The sequence below is a fragment of the Grampus griseus genome (assembly GCF_964374135.1).
Source record: "Grampus griseus genome assembly, chromosome: 19".
Classification (NCBI taxonomy): domain Eukaryota; kingdom Metazoa; phylum Chordata; class Mammalia; order Artiodactyla; family Delphinidae; genus Grampus; species Grampus griseus.
In genome coordinates, this window is record NC_139013.1 from 11485335 (window position 1) to 11503833 (window position 18499).

Here is an 18499-nt window from a genome sequence, read left to right on the forward strand (position 1 = left end):
AGCGGTTCCGCGTCTGGGCTGGATCTGGTACCATTTTGCCGGATAGCTTCTGCCGGTGACATAAGCTACAGGGTCCTTAGTGCCCTCACGACCTGTTGAAACTACTTATGTCACGGACTACAGCCCCCTCCTTATCACGACCTAGACGCCCACATTAACCACTGCTCCCAGCTACCCATGGCAAAGGACCACAATCACGACCGTACTGGCTCCGAGTAGCACCCAGGTCCCTTATGATCCGGACTTGGACTCCCCTCCGTTAGACTGCCCCTTACTTCTTTTGGAGACCTACATCCCATCTGTGCCATCTCATGATCTCGACTGCAATCCCTCCTCATCCAACAGAAATCCCCCATCTATAAGTTCCTTCCCCAATCAAGACCAAGACTCCCTCATCTCATCTTAGGAATCAATACCTCCTTCCTGATTACAATAGGCCCCTCCATCTCCACTGTGCACCTCCTGATGGAGTCCATCAGGACTCCCCCATTACACTCAGACTCCCCCCTCAAGAAACTCTTAACGCCCCCCCCATAACCCCTTCCAATCTCTGCCCTCCAAGGTCACGGGGACTCCCAATAGCCCCTCTTTAAGCTGCACCTGCCAGTTTCACTCTGGCAAGAGCAGGTCTCTATCAGGAGATTTGGCATCAAGGCTGCATGCCTGAGCACCGCCACCCTGCCCCCCACTTACGTGACTCAAGGTCAGGGCCCGCTCGTGCCTTGAGACAAGGCCCCTCCCCGGACCTGTTCCCACCCCCGGAATTATCACCCCTTGGGAGGCGGAAGGCCTGGGTCGTGCCTGGCACTGGCTCAGCACTAGCTCTGCTTGGGCTGAGGCAGTGACCTCCGAAGAGTCCCTTCCCCTCTCCCTGATGTTAGTTGTCACCTATTGAAACCCAATCCTGGGCCGGACACACAGTAGGCGCCCAGTAAGTGAATATCATTAAATCAACCAAAGAGGGTGAGGGAAGGGAAAGCAATTTTTCAAACAGGGAAGGACTATCTATGTCCATGTTAGATTAGTTAAAGTGAGCATCCACGGTGTATCAGGCCCTGTGCTGACTGCTTTTACCTGTTTGATTTCATCCAATCCCCTCAACAGCCTTTGAGGTGGACGTGATTCAAGCCCATTTTACATAGGAGTAAAAGTGAGGCCCAGAGAGGGGTAGTACCCCAAGTATGCTTGACTCCAAAGCTGTGCTCTCAGAGGTGCTCTGTGTCTTTAGCTATGAAATCACAGTTCTGTCAAGGTCTCCCGCCACCCAGTCCACTCCATGATCCTTGCTTTCCTGTGATGTTCACTTATCTCCACTTAACTTTCAGACTTGGCGGAGGAGCGGCCCGGGAGAACTGCGCAGGCGCTTCTCCGAGCCCGGAGCCCCGCCCACAGGGCACAGTTGTGTGCGTGGAGAAACTCGCCGAGCCCCGCCTAATCGTCCATACGCAGGCGCAGGAGCGCGTGCCCTCCGCTTTCGGCTCTGATTGGCCGCCGCGGGTAAGGGCAGCGTCCAATGGGAGGCGTGGATAGTGAGGGGGTCCCACACGCCTGGAGCTGAGGGTCTGTGTCAAGAGCGGCGGGGCTGCAGGAGGCGAGAGAGACGGGTGAGGGCGCCGCGGGGCGGGCCGGGGAAGAGAGAGCTGGGCTTACGGAGAGGGCGGAGGGAGAACGAGGGGGACTCCGGGGGTCGAGGAGCTTTGGGGCCTGCGCTAGGGCGGGAGCGACGCGGCGTGGAAAGAGAGTGCTGCTTCCTCTGTGCCCTGGACCGTTGATAGAGCGCCTGAGGTGTGCCGGACGCTACGCTCGAGCTCGCCCGGCCCCCACCGTTTGCAGGGAACTCTCAGGTTGCGTAGTTGATAAGTCTGGTCAGAGAAAAGGGATGTGTCTCAGGAGAGTTGAACTTCCAGGGCCCTGGTGGGTTCTTTCCTGGAAGGACTTTTATTGGTCTACTGTATAACAAAAACCCATCCGTTCCCCCAATAATTCACAGTCCAGGATTGGGAAATGGGGAATGCAGACTAGGAAAGTCCAAATATCAGGTCCTTCGGGCCATCTTCTAGACGTTTACTGGTTGCCTATTTTGCGTAAGCCTTGCGCCGGGCACTGGGCCTCGCTGGAGGGGAGTTCTCTGTGGGGAGTGGTGCTGTGAACGATGCAAAGCTGAACTGTCAGGCCCCTGGTTGACTGTTTCCAGGAAGGTCCGTTACTGAATGGCTTTTGTGTGCCAGGGCCTGAGCAACTCAAAAATTAGTGAGGGAGTTGGAAAGTTTAGCTCTTGGCCTTTCTGTGAATCATTTGCTTAAGGAGCATTTACTGGAAAGCAGCTGATAGCAGGGCCCTGTGCTGGGCCTTGTTCTTGTGGGAATTCACAGTCTAATAGGAGGGCTGGTCTGGTGGGAAAAGTGGAATGTGCACAAGGACAGTTAAACTCTCGGGGCCACACTTCCTGGAGGGAGCATAATGCATTCACCAGATCTTCTCAGTGCTTATTATGGTGACACCTCTGGGAGCTAGCTACACATGAGCAACTTTTGTGTGCAGAGCTGGAAGCCGAACTCCACCTGCCCTCTGGCACTAACAGATGAGTTGAAGAAGAGATGGAGGTGGTGGGGATTATATCTGGAGCATTACTGCTTAGGCCTGCATGGGCGGCAGTCATTTGCTGTAGGGACTCTGAGCCCCTGTTGTGTGAAGGGGCCTGCGTTAGGTTGAGCCCACACCTGTAGAGGGAGAGATGGGGCACGTAGAGGGAAGTTCAAAAGCTAAAATCCCTGTCCTTGGTCAGTGGCTTTGTTGGTGACAGCAGCCCCTACAATAAATCAGACCTGCCCTGCCGGCAGGCTCAGTCTGGTGAGAGGAGCACAGACTCTATCCCAAGTTCATGATATTTGCTGTGATGGAGGTGGCACGGTATACTGTAAGAACCACAAGGAGGAGGGAGTGGCCACCACCCTGTGGATGTAGAGTTTGCTAGAAAAGAAGAGAGAACTTCGTTGGCAGAAGGAATAGCAGCATCAAAGACTTAGGGTTCAAAAACAACATTTCTGGAGAATTACAAGTAATGGTTCTATCTAAGCATTACAAAGTACCAGGGACTTTGTGGTCAGTACTACTTTTAGTCCATTTCACAGATGAGAATGCAGTCTCTGAGAGATGAAGTAAGTGGTGGAGCTCAGATTCAACCCAAGGGCAGTCTTGTCCAGAACCTATGCTCTTAAACACCTTGCTACATCTTTCTGTGTACAAGTAGATAGAGGAAAGATGCTGCACAGAGAGGAAACTGCACAGGCCAAGGCCAAGAGACCCCAAAAGACACATTCTGTTCTTGGAAAGGGTGTGACCAGCCCTCTGGGTAAGGAGGGTGGCATCAGAGGCCAGACTGAGAAGGGCTGTCTCTCTTCTGCAGATACCTGGCTGCCATGGGGTGCAGTTCAGCTACAGGGTCACAGGCTCACTGAAGACTGAGATATAAGTATTGAATCCAGACTTGCTGATTGTTAGAGGCTGGTGAGTGATGGGATGGGCAAGGGAACTCCTGAGACATCCCCCCTCCCCTTGAGTTCCTGGTCTCACTAGGCACTCCCTTCTTTCTCCAGGTACTGCCTTTCGCACAATGGCAGAGGTGGTGGCTGAGGCAGCTGAAGTGGCTGAGATGCCAACACAGATGTCACCAGGGGCAATGGAGATGTCAACACCGACGTTAGGGGAGAAAATGGAGATGTTAACGGAGGTGACTGAGATGACACCTGGCGAGGCCCTTGCCTCATCCCTCTTCTTCCAGTTCATGTGCTCTGAATGTGGCAGCCTCTACAACACACTGGAAGAAGTCCTGTCACACCAGGAGCAGCATGTGCCCACTGTCACAGAGGAGGAGGCGCTGACCACCCAGGACACTGGCCTGGAGCCGGAGCTGGTGCCAGGCACTGAGGATGGGCCTTTCCAGTGCGGTGAGTGCAGCCAGCTCATCCTCTCCCCCAGCGAGCTCCTGGCCCACCAGGATGCCCACCTGCGGGAGTCTGCAAGCCAGATCCAGTACCAGTGTGGAGACTGCCAGGAGCTGTTTCCCTCGCCTGAGCTGTGGGTGGCTCATCGGAAGGCCCGGCACCTTTCTGCTGCTGCAGCAGCTAAACCTCCGGTGCCGCCTCCTCTGCCTCCCCTCCCCTCCCCACCTCCACCCCCTGCTCCACCCGAAGTCAAGATGGAGCCCTATGAGTGTCCTGAGTGCTCTGCCCTGTGTACCACCCCTGAGGAGTTCTTGGAGCACCAGGGCACTCACTTTGACTCCCTAGAGAAAGAAGAGCGCAATGGGCTAGAGGAGGAGGAGGAGGGTGAGGATGAAGAAGATGACGACGAAGAGACAGAGGACGAGGAAGAGGCAGCAGCAGAGGTTGGTGATGATGCTAAGGGAGCTGACAAGTCCACAGCCAGCGAGGCCCAGGGCTGTGGGGATTGTCCTCAACGCTGCACCTCAGCAGGGGCACGCCGGCGCCACCGGCGGGCGTCCCGTGGCCCAGCGTCAGTGGCTCACCCCTTCCACTGCAGCCAGTGCCAGCGCAGCTTCAGCTCGGCAAACCGGCTTCTGGCTCACGGGCGGGCCCATGTTGGTGGCACACACGAATGTACGACCTGCTCCAAGGTCTTCAAGAAAGCAGCCTCACTGGAGCAGCACCTGCGGCTGCACCGCGGCGAAGCCCGCTACCTCTGCGTGGACTGCGGCCGTGGCTTCAGCACAGAACTCACGTTGGTGGCCCACCGGCGGGCCCACACCGCCAACCCACTGCACCGCTGCCGCTGCGGCAAAACATTCAGCAACATGACCAAGTTCCTCTACCACCGGCGCACTCACGCCGGCAAGAGTGGGGCACCTCCCATGGCGGCGGCGGCGGCGGCGGCGGCTGCCTCCCCGGCTCCTGCCGAGCCCACGCCCCCCGCGCTGCCCCCTGCCCCACCTGCCCAGCTGCCCTGCCCGCAGTGCACCAAGTCCTTTGCCTCCGCCTCCCGGCTCTCCCGGCACCGGCGTGCGGTCCATGGGCCCCCTGAGCGGCGACACCGCTGTGGTGTCTGCGGCAAGGGCTTCAAGAAGCTGGTCCATGTGCGCAACCATCTGCGGACGCACACGGGCGAGAGGCCCTTCCAGTGCCATTCCTGTGGCAAGACTTTTGCTTCTCTGGCCAACCTCAGCCGCCACCAGCTGACCCACACGGGTGTGCGTCCCTACCAGTGCCTGGACTGTGGCAAGCGCTTCACGCAGAGCTCTAACCTGCAGCAGCACCGGAGGCTGCACCTGCGGCCAGTCGCCTTTGCCCGTGCGCCCCGCCTCCCCATCACCGGTCTCTACAACAAGAGCCCCTACTACTGCGGGACCTGCGGCCGCTGGTTCCGTGCCATGGCGGGCCTGCGACTGCATCAGCGGGTCCACGCCCAAGCTCGGACGATGACACTGCAGCCTCCCAGATCACCCCCTCCTGCCCCGCCCCCGCCCCCCGAGCCTCAGCAGACTATCATGTGCACCGAGCTCGGGGAGACCATTGCCATCATCGAGACATCCCAGCCACTGGCACTTGTGGACACGCTGCAGCTGTGCCAGGCGGCACTGGGGGCCACTGAAGCGAGCGGGCTGTTACAATTGGACACGGCCTTTGTGTGACACAGCTGAAGAGCAACAATAAAAGAGTTTGGTTGCAGAATCAAGTGTGGGCACCTCTGGGGAGAAAGGGGGCCACGCCCTGGCAAGCCACTCTGGCGCCCACCGGGTGCCAGCATTCACCCACCCTGGCCTCTTACCCACTCACTCCTCAGAATGGCCCCACCAGGCGTCACCTTTCTCTGCCTGAGGGGACGCTGAAGCTCTGAGACACGATATGATGTGTCCCGGTCACCCCACTGCGTTGCAAAGCGGGGTTCTCCAAGGCTCTTTGCATCACCCTGGTGCCCAGCAACATCAGGTAACCTTTCCTGAGCCCCAACCATGTGCCAGCTCTGCTGGGCCCTGTCACATACCTCTTCACATCCTCTGCTTGTCCCCCCAGCCCTAGCCTTCTCTGGACTCTGGGCTCCCAGGACTTGGCTCTGCCTGGTGGAAGAAGGCACTTGACTTCTCTGGGCTTCCTTGATCTCACTTTTTACAACGTGGAGGGCAATCTGTAGGTACCCCGGTATTCAGCTGCAGGTGGGTGATGTTGGAAACCCAGGAATGAGTCAGACGTGGGCTCTGCCCCAGGAGCCACGCAGTGTGGTAGGAGGAACACCCACAAATACAGATGGCCTTGCTCTCTGAATGTCTTGTTGATTTATTCAGCCTGGGTGTTCTAAGGCCTCCCTCCCGTGTGCTGGGGGCCAGAGACGAATCAGGCCTCTGCCCTGCCCAAGTGGGGGCAGATGGATCTCAGCCCCAGGACCCTCAGAGCTGCAGCGGGGATGTGCAGGGACAGTAGGATCCCAGAGCAGGGAACAAACCTCCATGGTAGATCAGGAGTCAGAGACTTCCTAAAGGAGTTAATCTTTGAAGAAAAAGTAGAAATCTGCTAGTGGAAGACGAAGAAAAAATTCCAGGCAGGCAGCACCGCAAGGAGGGTGAGTTCTTGCTATACTTGGAGGTCGTCCAGTTATTGACAGCTACAGTAACAGCAAACATTTGACTGCCCGGCCGTGGCAGGCACTGCAGTTAGCACTATACATGTATAATGATCTCAGCAGGCCTGTGAGGTGATCTCAGCATTATCCCAAGTGAGAAAACGGGGACAGAGACTCACCCAAGATCTCATAGCTGGGCAGAGGCATTGGCCAAGATTTGAATCCATGGGGTCCTTTTAGCCCATATCTGTAACTGATACAGCTGTGAACTGACTGTGACCTGAAACCACTGCAGGGGGCGGGGGCTCAGAGGAGGAGTCATGGTAACTGGAGGAAAAGTGAGCCATTGTCACAGAGCAATTGGGGTTTAAGGGGCCTCAAAAGATAAAACGTCTTGGCAACAGGAAGGAATCCCCAACCTTTTCAAAGGTTACCTGGGCTGACAATCCTTCCCTCTCCAAATGAAATTAGGTGATTTATGGCAGGTCCATCGGGAAGGCTTGTCTCAGGCCTCTGCAGACCAGGGTACTCAGACAGGTGCAGCAGGACGTGGCTGCAGCTGAGCTGTCTGGGAGGGAGGCTGGTCAGAGGAGGGGCGACAAGGCAGGGAAGGAGGGAAGCCTAGACCTGGGAAGGCCTTGAAAGCCAGGCTAAGAAGTTGGGGCAGTGTGGGGGATGGGATGGGGTGAGGGTCATAGGTGGGGTTAGGGCTCCCTGGCATCAGGGTCGGGCAGGAGAAACTGGAGATGGTCCAGGAAGTAGAGGATGGGGCCAGACCTGGGCAGAGGCCATGGGGGTGGGAGGAGGGTGTAGGACACCCTCAGTGACCTCATGGCCCACTGGGTGTGAGCAGCCGGAAGGGGTCCCCAGGAGCCCGAGGTTAGCCCCTTGTCCAGACCAGCCCTCCTTCTCTTACCCAGTCCACTTGCTCTATGTGTTCATCCTACAAACAAGGTGACATCTGGATGGCGTTGAGCAGGGCGGGCCAGGGTTTGCTCTGGGCAGTATACAGATGCCCCTGGGGGGCATCTGTAGGCATCTTGCCTACGCAGACAGCGGAGCCCAGATGCTACAGAACAGTCCCCGAACACCCTCTGGGATATGTTCAAAACTCTTCTCCCTTTTTCTTCACAAATGGAATCCAGTGGAGGACACGTCAGTTGCTCCTGTCCAGGCTCCCTTTTACTTCTAGGGCCTCCTGCCCTCGCCTACCATTGGCACCATGTGGAGGAGATGCCATTTTCCTCTGCCCATGGCCCCACCACCTGGCCCCAGCATGTTTTCAAAGCAAGAGAAAAAACCATACTCTCTGCGACACCCTTCCCAGGGTTGTCACTTCCCAGCATCCCTAAAGAGGTGGGCCAGGTGGGGCCTCGTTTAAGACGGAAATGAAGGCTTGGGGAATTGCTAGGGTTTGGGGACAGCTCCTCTGCCCCCATCCATGCCCACTAAGAGTCCATACCAAGGTTGTCTTGGCCTGAGTGACCCACCTCCCATCATCCTGTGTCCCCCTGAAGTGGCAGGTAGCTCAGGCTATAAGATAGGGAGCCCTTTGTCCAAACCTTGACTTTGCCACCTATACTCTGTGGCCTTGACCTATCTGATGGCCAGTTCTCTCACCAGTCACCTGGGAATGACAGTGCTTCCCTCCCTCAGTGGAAGCAGATGATTTGTGCTGCAGTGGATAAGCCAGAGCTAGCTCATCACATGTGCAGAGGAGGGCTGGAGCACAGGAAGCTTGGGCACCTGAGCCAGGGCCAGCCTGGGTTCATCCCACCCTGTTCCCCTGCCTGAGATGCAGCCCACTCCTGTCCCAGGAGAGCCCCCCAGGCACCTCCCTCACCTCTGTGAAAACAGGTGTCCAGACAGCAAGCAGGTTTTCATGCCAATAATTTATTGAACGGAGGTCTGTACACAGGCAAACCTTACTGTGGAAACTAAGACATCAGGGGCTCCCCCACTGCCCCTGCCCTCCAGGATGGGGAGAGGAGGGAGGAGGCCTTAGGGGCAGAGGACAGGACGGGGGGACACAGCTGTTGGAGGGGAAAGGGCCGGTTTGGACGGTGCGAATCGACATTTTCTTTAAGAAAAAAATTATAACAATCTATTTACACCCGGGGGCCAGGGAAGGGAAGAGGAGGAGAAGGGCTGGTCTGGTTCTATTTACAAGGGATACAGGAGGGGAGGGGGGTTGGAGGAGGTGGAGACCTGGGGGGAGGGGAGGGAGCTGAGGGGGTAGGAGGTCCTCATGCCGCCCCCCCCGCAAATCCCCGGTCCTTCCTTCTCTTCCCTCCCCACAACCAGTTAAAATCCTCTTAAAAAGCCCACCACAGGGGTGAGGCTGGTGAGGGAGGGACTGGAGGTGGGGATAGGGACTCATTTACCTCTGCCCTCTAGTCTAGGGGCCCGGTCAGGGCAGGAGCTTGACAGGCTATGGCCCCCCTTCCCAGCCCCACTGGGGGCTCCCAGATGGAAGGGTAGTTGGTGGCGCCCTCAGGAAGAGTTAGTGAGGGGAGCTGTGGCATCGGTCGACTGCCAGTCTGGGCCGGTCTGAGCCTCACTTAAAGCTGAGGGGGAAGGAAGGAGCAGACAGTTAGCCTTTGCCTTTTAGCCACCGCCCACCCCCCCCAAGAGTAGGAAGCTGGTGTGAGATGCTACATTAGAAATGGAAAGCTGTCACTTTAGGTCTAGGGTTGCAAACTCAAATGCCAAAGGGCCAGGTTGGTCATTGAGTGACTCACCAGAAAGCCAGGCCCCACAGAACAGGGGCAGCTGGAACTCAGCTCCAGCTGGTAATACTGCCCTGAGCAGAGGCAGGCCCAGTGCTGCCCAGTCTTATTTTCTTCCCCAAGAGAAACAGGAAATCTGGATTTGTACATAAAATGGCCCCTGTTTTTTACTGTGAGCAACAAATTTAACTTTTTGTTTGTTCAGGCTAAACTTATGTCTTTGGTTTTCCAGTTTGCATTTAAACACAAATACAGGCTATAATGCCTCACAAAGGTGGCCATTCACATGTAAAATACACTTTCTGTCAGAATGTCTACAATTTTGCAGGAAACGCAGTGGTTGTGAGAACAGAGAACAGACCCATCCCCACCCCTGGCAGAGAAATGCAGCTTTAATGCTCAGAAGATGGCCCCCAACTTACCTTGTGAGGATGGGGCAAGGGAGGCAGTGCCCGCCGGGGATCTCAAGTGAGGAGGGATGAGAATGGCGTTGAGAGATGGTTGGATGGTGAGTTCTAGAGACAGGAATGGACATGCCTAGTCAGGGGACAGGGCACCTGGAGACCCAGTCGGGGTTAGAAAGGGGCACCAAATAGGGACCCAGCTCTGGGCAAGGCCAGTTGCCTGGGACACACGTAGCCACTGAACACTTTAAATGAAAAACTGGCAAGAGCCTAACACAGGAGGATTGCAGAGTGCAGATGAAGTCGGTTTGGGTCTCCCGGAATCGGGGGTATTTCCTGAGCCCCAGGACTGCCTTGCAGCCCACCTCCCCACTCCTGTCTTCGACACCAAGCTCTTCACAATCTTTGGCTGCCCCTCCAACAACCCAGATCCCAGGCTGTGCCCTCACCGCCAGGACTGAAATTGAAGAGAGGGGGAAGCGGGCGGTTGTTGGGGAGCTGGGTTCCAGGACATCGCAGTTCATCAAAGAAGCTGTGGGCACAGGCTTCCAGCGGGGAGAGCCTTGAGGACGGTGTGTACTCCAGCAGGCTAGAGCAGAGCGCGATGGCCTCAGGTGGCGTTCGGGATTTGAACACCTTGGGGGGGTGGAGGGGGCAGAGGTGACAAGGGTGAGACGCCCTGGGCCCTGGTATACTCCTGCCCACCTCCCAGAAGCCCACTTTCCACATGAGGCAACTGAGGCCCGGCCTCTGAGGGGAGGTCAGTTTGTATCAGATGAGCAACCCGCTCAGGTCCCATGACTGTATGGGCCCTGCCGTGAGCATGTTTCCCCACCAGAAAAACAGGACTCTTGCATTTACTGTGGGTCCTCGACTTTCAGAGTATGGGACGTTCCATAAACTTTGAAATGTGATGAAATTTACTGACCCACTACTGAGCCATGACTCTAGCCAGGTCCCCAGACCGGTTGGCCTCCAATGGGGACCTCAGCCATGCTGCCTGAGCCCCTAGCCCTGCCTCACCTTTGTCCAGGGGTGAGCTTTAATCTGGGGGAACTTGAACTCCGTGTAGTTGGGGTTCATCTCTCGAATCTGTTCCCGGGTTGGTGTTCCCAGCACCTGTAGGGAAAGGGAGGGGTCTGAGCCAAGGCCCTTAGTGCTTAGCCCAATCCCTGCCCACCCTGGCCCTGCCCTCACCTTGATGATCTCCACCAGCTGGTCTACCCCACTGTCCCCAGGGAAGATGGGCTGGCCCAGGAGGAGCTCGGCCAGTACGCAGCCAGCTGACCACACATCTGAAGAGGAATGGGGCAGGGTCAGAGCTACCATGCCCATCCCCTGGCATACATTTCTGTCCTTCATGGTCATCCTGAGAGATGCCCGGGAGCCCCATTTTCTCAGCTCAGAGAGGAAGTGCCTTGCTCAAGGTCACACACAGCTTAGGAACACAGGAGCCTGACTTTGAACCTCCAAGTCTACCTGACTGCACTGTACTCTCCAACCTAGATGTTTCCATTGCCTCTCTCCACTCTGTGACCCCAATAAGCCTTTTCTCTGCCTCTAGCTTCAGAGGACAGATGAACAGGCCAAGAACAGGTACCTGTGTTCTTTGGGCCTCAGGAAGGTAAAGCATTATGTGGGCTGCCTTACTCACTTCTGGCCTCTATCCTGCCCTTGGGAATAGCTATAGGCCGGTAGTCACCCCTCCCTGGTCTGAACCTTGACCGCCACAGCACAAGTTCACATCTAGGGACCATGAAGTTTCCTCACACTGCTGATGACTTCTCTTCCAAACACTTTCACACCCTCTCCTAATGCCTGGAAGTTGGCGCTGTCATCCCCAGCAACAGGGAAGGACATGGAGGCCCTGTGAGCAGGTCACACCCTCATGATGGCAAAGCCTTACCTCCCGATTCCCCCAAGGTCACCGTCAGCCCCTCCCCCTGCCTGAGAAGAGAGGACTGACTGGGAGGTTCCAGAGCTGGTATGGACTCTGGAGTCAGGTCAGCTTTCAAAGCCCGGCCCTGCCCAGTCCCAGCAGTGTGACTGCGGGCAGGTGGCCTCACCACTCTAAGCTTCAGACTGCTCAACTGTAAAATGTATGTATGACAGCATCACCTTCCTGAATTTGAGGACTGGCTAAAAGAACAGATGTTAAGCTTTTATCACCGAGCCTGGCAGACACACAGAAAGAACTCAAAACCTGCCATGACTGCTATTCCCACCCCCACCCTCCCTCAAATCTGACCGATGGACGAGGTGTAATCAGTGGCTCCGAAGATCAGCTCTGGGGCCCGGTAGTAGCGAGAACAGATGTAGGAGACGTTGGGCTCTCCTCGGACCAGCTGCTTTGCACTGTGGGAAGATATGCGTAGGCGGGAGTCAACACAAGCCAAGGGCCGGGATCCCTCCTCGCCCCTTCAGCCACCCAGCATACCCCGGGTCAGGCCCACCTGCCAAAATCGCAGAGCTTGAGGACAGCAGTGTCAGGGTCCACCAGCAGGTTCTGGGGCTTGATGTCGCGGTGACACACACCCTGGGAGTGGATGTAGGCCAAGCTCCGGAAGAGCTGGTACATGTACACCTGGGGCAGGCAGGGGACAGCAGAACTCCAGCCCAGCTCTCCCCGCAGAGCACACCCCTGCTCCACCATCTTGGCCTGAAGAGCCCTTCCACCCACTCTCCCTGACTTGAAAACAGTTTGCTGCCCCTTGGTTCTCAAACTTTAGCGAGCACCAGAATCACTTGGCGGCCTTGTTAAAACAGGGACTGCGGACTGCTGGGCCCCACTCTCAGAGTTTCTGATTCAGTCGTTCAGGATGAGGCATTTGCAACAAGCCCCTAGTGCTGGTGCTGGTCCATACTTTGGAAACCATTGCTTCAAGCACACACTTCAGCAGAAGCCTGATGAGTAAGACAGATACATCAGGAAGGCCTTCTTTTAAAGCAGGCCGGGGAGCCTCACCAAATCCACCAGCTATAGGAAAGGCTCAGCCTCCTCTGCCCACCAGTCACAACCACCCACGAGCCAGCCCCTCTCCAGCTGGATTTTCCTGCCACCCTCTTCCCTACTGACGAGGATGTAAGTGCCAAAAGAGCAGGGATCTTTGTGGTTCCATCACTGCTGCATCCCCCAGGGCCTAGACCAGTGCCTGGCACATAATATCTGCTCAGGGATGCTTCTTGGGCCCCCTCCTCCTCTGTTCCCAGTGCCCTCGGCCAGAGATGCCACTTTCTTGCCCTGTGCCTGCTCCTCCCAGAAGACTTCCTTGATCCTTCTCACTCCCAAAGCAAGCAGGGCCTCTGTTTCCAGAATCCCCTGTGCTCCTTCCAGTACGGCAGTTGCTAGTAGTTTTATAGTTCTCTGTGATGACACCTGTCTACCCTGTTAAACTGAGAGCTCTGCAGGAGCAAGGCCTGGGTCTCAGTCAACTGGGCCTCTAGAACTGCTCAGTGCTGGCCCCGGAACACAGGCAGCCACAGGACACATTCAACAAACCACACCACTGCCTCCCAGGAAGCGAAGTCCCACAGCTCCCACCACTGGTAGAGCCCCAGGGCTCACCTAGGCCTGGGGTACTTAAAGCCAGCGGGAGGAAAAATGGGGCCCCATGCAACCTCCAACAAACTCGCACCCAACCTCCGCCTTCCAATGCAGCTGGCTGCTCCAGCCTTGTTCTCTACAGACAGCATCCCTAGCCCATACACTCATCCATTCGTTCAAACACCTCCTTACGGATAGTATCATACAGGGCACAGCACCCAGCACTGGGGAATAAGCCTGCACAGGTGATGAATTAAGACTCATGCGTTCCTGGCTCTGTGGGCACTAACTTTTCCGCGACCCTGCCTCCTTCCCATCACCCCTCTGCCAAGGCTCCAAAGGCCAAGACTCTGAGCTCATCGTCTCCCCTCTGCATTCTAGTTCCCCACCTCGATTCTGAGCTAACTCCACCAACACTAACTGGTACCAACGGGCTCCCAGTATGGACCCAAGCAGCCTCCCCAGCCTGGTCAGCTGCCTCCCTGATTGAGTCAGGCCTTGGGTGGGGCTGCCCTGCCTTTGGCGCGCTCCATCTCTGGGGGTATAGGGACAAGGGCAGGGAACGTGAGGCCTCCAGAGACCAACGTAAACTTGGAGATGAGGGAACCCACAGAGGCAGGAGTGTCTGTCTGGAGCTCCTGGCTTTGTGGGCCTGGGCCCCAGCAGCCTGCCTGCCTGCCTACCTTGACATAGATGATAGGGATGGTCAACTTGGCCTTGGTAAAATGGCGGGCCACCCGGTACACCGTCTCGGGCACATATTCCAGCACCAGATTTAGATAAAGCTCGTCTTTCTGCAGAGAGCAAAGAAGAGGTGTGGGGCATTGTGAGAAAAGAGCAAGGAACGGGGGAAGGGAAGGTTTGTGGGGAATAACGGGGGAAGAGGCCAGCAGTCATGAGGAAGGCAGGCAGGCAAACGGGTGGAGTCAAAGTGGAGGACTCCTCCACACACTGAGGTCTCACCTTCTCCCCACTGGAGTAGAAAAAGTATCTCAGCCTCACGATATTGCAGTGGTCCAGCTTACGCATAATCTGCAGCTCTCGGTTCTTGGGGGCAAAGGAAGGCAGCCTCAGAAAACCACCAGCTCTCCCTGCCTCCCCTCCCTAGCACCCCTCACCACAGCTCTACTCCCCGACTCCTGCCAACAGAGCCAAGCAGCTGCTCCCTGTGTCCCAGCTCCAAGGCCCCATGGCGCAGCCCCTAATTCCTCACCCCCACCCCACTCCCCTCACACACAAGCTGTGGGCTAAACTCAGACCACTTCTATGTGCTTTCTGCAGCCTACTTTTTAAAGATGCTTGATTTTTTGCTGAGATTTACCAATCAAATGACTTCATATATCATCTAAATTTTCCAGCTTCTCTTTAAAACTCAGACGATGTGGCCACATGAGGCCCACCTCCCTGCCTGGCGCAAGCAACAACAGACAGCAAGTGGCCATCCAGTTCACCCTGGTCCCCACTCCTCCCCACTGCTTTCACTAGAGGCATCTGAGCCCTTGGACCCCGGCTTGGTTCCAGAGTCCCAGACTCCAAGCTTCCAATCCTCATCTTCCCAGTGGGGATCCAGCCTCAACCTCTTCCCAGGAGACCCAGTCTCAGCATTCTTTTCTATTCTCTGTTTCCCTCAGGGCCTCAGAGCTCCCTATCCTCAGATCCCTCTCACTTCTGGGACTCAACTATAATCAAATTCTGAGCAGCACCCTGGAGCTCCCCTGAGAGTCCTCACTGCCCGGGACCTAGGCTCTGACCTGGTTCCCTTCAGCCTAGGCTCAGTTCTCCTACATCCAGAGTAGCCTAGGATCCAAGGGGCCTCTAGCTCACAGGGCACCTCTGTATGAATGAAGAAAGGGTACTCCTTCCTCAGACAGGACAGAGCCCCAAACCAAGGCATGTGCAGCACAGGCAGGACGTCTCCCTGCACCTGTCAAACCCTTAGGGCAGAGCTTGACCTTCGCAAACATACTCATTAGCCCCACCAGCTTCCTTTCTCCTCTGGACAGGGGTGTAACTTAGTGGTTAAGGTGAAGGGCTTGGGAATCAGATTCTAGTCTTGACCTTGGGCAATTCTCTCATCTGAGTCTCAGTTTCCAGTTTCTGCTTACTTAGAATGGGAATAACAACAGTACCTACCCTCAGAGAATCTTTCCATAAGTTAAACTCACCTATAAAGCACTTACAGCAAAAGCCCAATAAAGTCAGCTCTGGACTCTCCTGGAATCCACATTCCCATCTTCCACACAACTCACTCCCTTCTCCTCTGGCCCATGCTCAGGCCCCCCGTGGAAGCCCAAGTCCAGCACTCTTGCTGGAGTTCTCTCACCACTCATGTGCAATCAAACCTCCTTGTCCCCGTTCCCCCCAAGCTACCTTGAACCTCTTGTCCTGGAGAACCTTCTTGATGGCCACCAATTCCCTCGTGTCTGCCAGCCGTGCCTGGTACACGACCCCAAATGAGCCACTGCCAATCACTTTGATGTCTGTGTAAGCCACCTCCTGGGAGCGCTCTGGGCCTTGGCCTAGAGTGGCTACCACTGTGGTCACCTTCCCACTGTCACCTGGGGAGCAAAGGGAACACAAGATCTACTGACCTTTCCTCTCTGGCCACCACCCCACCGTGGGGCTGTGAGAGGGAGGGGAGTCACTACAGGAAGCTCATTGGGGGGGTTCTTTGTCCCTTCCCCAATCTTCAAAGATGGCTACTGGATGCCTCCCAGTGCCCTTTCCCCTCTACCCTTCATGGAACCCCAAATCCTGACTCCTCCCATAGGGGAGGATACTGACACATAAAACCTCTTGCTGTTCAAGGGTTGGTGACCCCTAATTTCCACTTCTAGTAAGCAGCAAATGAATGGTCCCTCCTGATCTGAGGAGGCACCAGCACTGCCAGATGTTGAATCCATCCACTAAGAGCGAACGGCCTTGTGGCCACTCCTCACTGGGGCAAAGCCTGACCTAACCTCTTCTGCTTGAGGGCGGTAACCCTGAGGTAACGCTACTTTAGGAAGCACTAACCTTTCTCACAGCTCAGGGTATAGTGATCTCTTAAGTCCTCCCTAAGTGGTACTGGTAACTTCACCACTGGTTTCTGGTGACAGAAATGAATGACTCCTCCAGTAAGTGCTAGTACCCTAATTCTCACGTTAGGGGGACAATTAGCTGTTACCCAAATACTTTGGGGCTAGAAAAAAGCACTGACCTGACCTCATCTGTGAGGTCCAGAGCCCCAGACCCCATCCTGTGTGTAACTGGTCCCTAATGAACAAGCACTTAATAGTGAGAATGGTGAACCTGATCTCTATCACCAGGGGGCTATCCCAGCCTCAGTGCTTTCAAGGAAAGCTATAATTCCCAACTCCATTCTGTAAATGGCAACAAAATTTGGCGGCATTCTTGGGGGATAGTGATCCCTCTTCTTTGGGTAACTGATGAAAGGTTCCCCAAAGAAAAGGGGTCAATGATGAATCAAATCCATTCTGAGGGGCCAGTGACACCATCTTTTGGAGGGAGATGATCCTACATAGCTATTTTTCCAGAGCCAGTGACATCATTTCTCAGAATAATGAAATAGGTATAACTTCACATCCCTATTCTATGGGGTGGAACTGGGACCCTCCCCTGCCCTCATTCCATTTCTGTGAAAGGAGACCCACTGACTCATCTTTTTTGAATAACACTATGGACTTGGTCTGAAAAGTATGCTGACTTCCAATCTATTCTCAAGAAGCAGCAATCATTAGTTTCTACCATTGGGGGTACAATTCTACATATTACGGACAGATAATGATAGTAGACGTCGTCTTTTAAAACAGAAGATGACTATATACCAGGTTTGGAAAGCCCTGGCCCTGTTCTTTGGGGACACAGCAAACCCAAATCGCTGTTTCTAAGTGATATTCACTCCAAATCCCCATGCTCTGAAGGGGAGCACATTCAGATCGCTCCTTCTGGATGGTGATGATATTATTCTTCTTCTCTTAGGAAACAATAACCCTTGAGCCCCATTTGCAAGCGACAATAACCCCTGATCCCGTTCTCGAATGATTGGCAACATCGGATCCCTGTTTTTAAGGCTCACGGACCCAAGACTTCGGTACTGGAAGAACAGGAACCTGTGACCCCTGTCTCTTAGAGGATTACTAAATCTAATTCTAAACTCCAAGTGATGGTAACCCCCCCAAATCCCTTTCTTTGGGATGGGGGAGAGCTCAGATCCCAGTTTGGGGAGGCACAGTGACCTCGAGCTCCTCTCTAAGCATAAAGAAAAACCTGATCGACGTCTAAGTGACTTCAGGGATCCGATCTCCACCCGCCACGGGCGACGCTAGTACTCACGGCCCAGCTTCACTCCGGGCGGCGGGAAGCTGGTGCCCGCGCCGGGGCCGCCGCTGCCTCCTCCGCCGCTGCCGCTGGGACCACCCCCGGAGCTCGAGGCCCCCACGCCCCCGCCCATGGCTCCGACTGACGTCTTCCCGCCGCCGCTGCCGCCTGGGCCAGAGGCCGAACCCCCGGGGCCGCCACCGCCGCCGCCGCCGCCGCCGCCTGGCTCCGCGAATGAGCTGGTCCGCGCCCGGCCCGAGCCCCCAGGGCCGCCCCCCGAAGGCGCGCCACCGCTCATGGCGCCGAGCGCAGGCCCAGGCCGCGGGGCTCGGGCTGCCCGGGTTGCCCCCGCCGCTGCCGCTGCTGCCGCCTCCCCCGGGATCCGGCCTCTTCCAGGCCGCGCCGCTCGGGCTCCGGCTCCGGCTCCGGCCCAGCGCCCGCCGCGCGGCACGCCGGGAGATGCAGTCCGCCGGCTCTGCGCGCCGCCGTCGCCGCTGTCGGCCCTCACAGAGAGCCGCGCGGCACGCCGGGAAATGGAGTCCGCAAAGACCTCAGAGTGGACCGCGGGGTTGATAGGTCGTTCTGCACCTCGGGAAACACAGTCCTGGTCAATAAGTTGGCCGACTGTGCCCACAGCAGACCCTGAAGCACTTTCGGAAGTAGGATCAGAGTCGCACACTCCATTGCGGCAACCGCGCGTCCCTAGGTGTGGCTCAGAAATGTAGTACTCCATCAATGAGCTGTGTAGACGTGATGCAATCCGGGAAACGGAGTCCAGTCGCTCACTTAGTATATTGGCTGTATGCCGACCAGCGCCAGGTGCCCTCTGGGAAATTGAGTCGGAGGCCGCGGACCCGCCGCAATCGGGCCGTGAGGCAAGCCGGGAAATGGAGTCATCGCCACGCCCTCACCGCATTGCAGGTGTGAAG

General features: G+C 56.2%; 2 protein-coding genes across 3 annotated transcripts; one reads left to right on the forward strand and one right to left on the reverse strand.

The window, feature by feature from the left end:
* Positions 1-1522: 1522 nt before the first annotated feature.
* ZNF526 (zinc finger protein 526) lies at positions 1523-6245 on the forward strand. 2 transcript variants are annotated; one of them, XM_082677195.1, is made up of 3 exons: positions 1523-1604; positions 3407-3507; positions 3597-6245. In XM_082677195.1, exon 3 carries the CDS (start codon positions 3614-3616, stop codon positions 5645-5647), a length of 2034 nt encoding a protein of 677 aa, XP_082533321.1. In that variant the 5' UTR covers positions 1523-1604; positions 3407-3507; positions 3597-3613; the 3' UTR covers positions 5648-6245. The 2 variants fall into 2 exon arrangements, with proteins under 2 accessions (XP_082533321.1, XP_082533322.1); XM_082677196.1 differs by lacking the exon at positions 3407-3507 and having other exon boundaries at positions 1549-1604.
* A 2207-nt stretch (positions 6246-8452) lies between these two features.
* GSK3A (glycogen synthase kinase 3 alpha) lies at positions 8453-17980 on the reverse strand. The gene is made up of 11 exons (XM_082677884.1): positions 17586-17980; positions 15621-15808; positions 14214-14297; positions 13934-14044; positions 12160-12290; positions 11955-12061; positions 10904-11001; positions 10730-10825; positions 10156-10342; positions 9725-9817; positions 8453-9140 (listed from the first exon to the last, which is right to left on the reverse strand). Exons 1-11 carry the CDS (start codon positions 17866-17868, stop codon positions 9067-9069), a joined length of 1452 nt encoding a protein of 483 aa, XP_082534010.1. The 5' UTR covers positions 17869-17980; the 3' UTR covers positions 8453-9066.
* Between the last annotated feature and the right edge of the window lie 519 nt (positions 17981-18499).

Coding starts and splice junctions, on each gene's coding strand:
- ZNF526 (XM_082677195.1), top strand. CDS start 3,614: ATGGCAGAGGTGGTGGCTGAGGCAGCTGAAGTGGCTGAGATGCCAACA.
- GSK3A (XM_082677884.1), bottom strand. CDS start 17,868: ATGAGCGGTGGCGCGCCTTCGGGGGGCGGCCCTGGGGGCTCGGGCCGG. Junction 12,291..13,933: donor TCCCTATCATCTATGTCAAG/GTAGGCAGGCAG, acceptor TGCCTGCCCCAG/GTGTACATGTACCAGCTCTT. Junction 10,343..10,729: donor AAGCTCACCCCTGGACAAAG/GTGAGGCAGGGC, acceptor CACCCCCCCAAG/GTGTTCAAATCCCGAACGCC.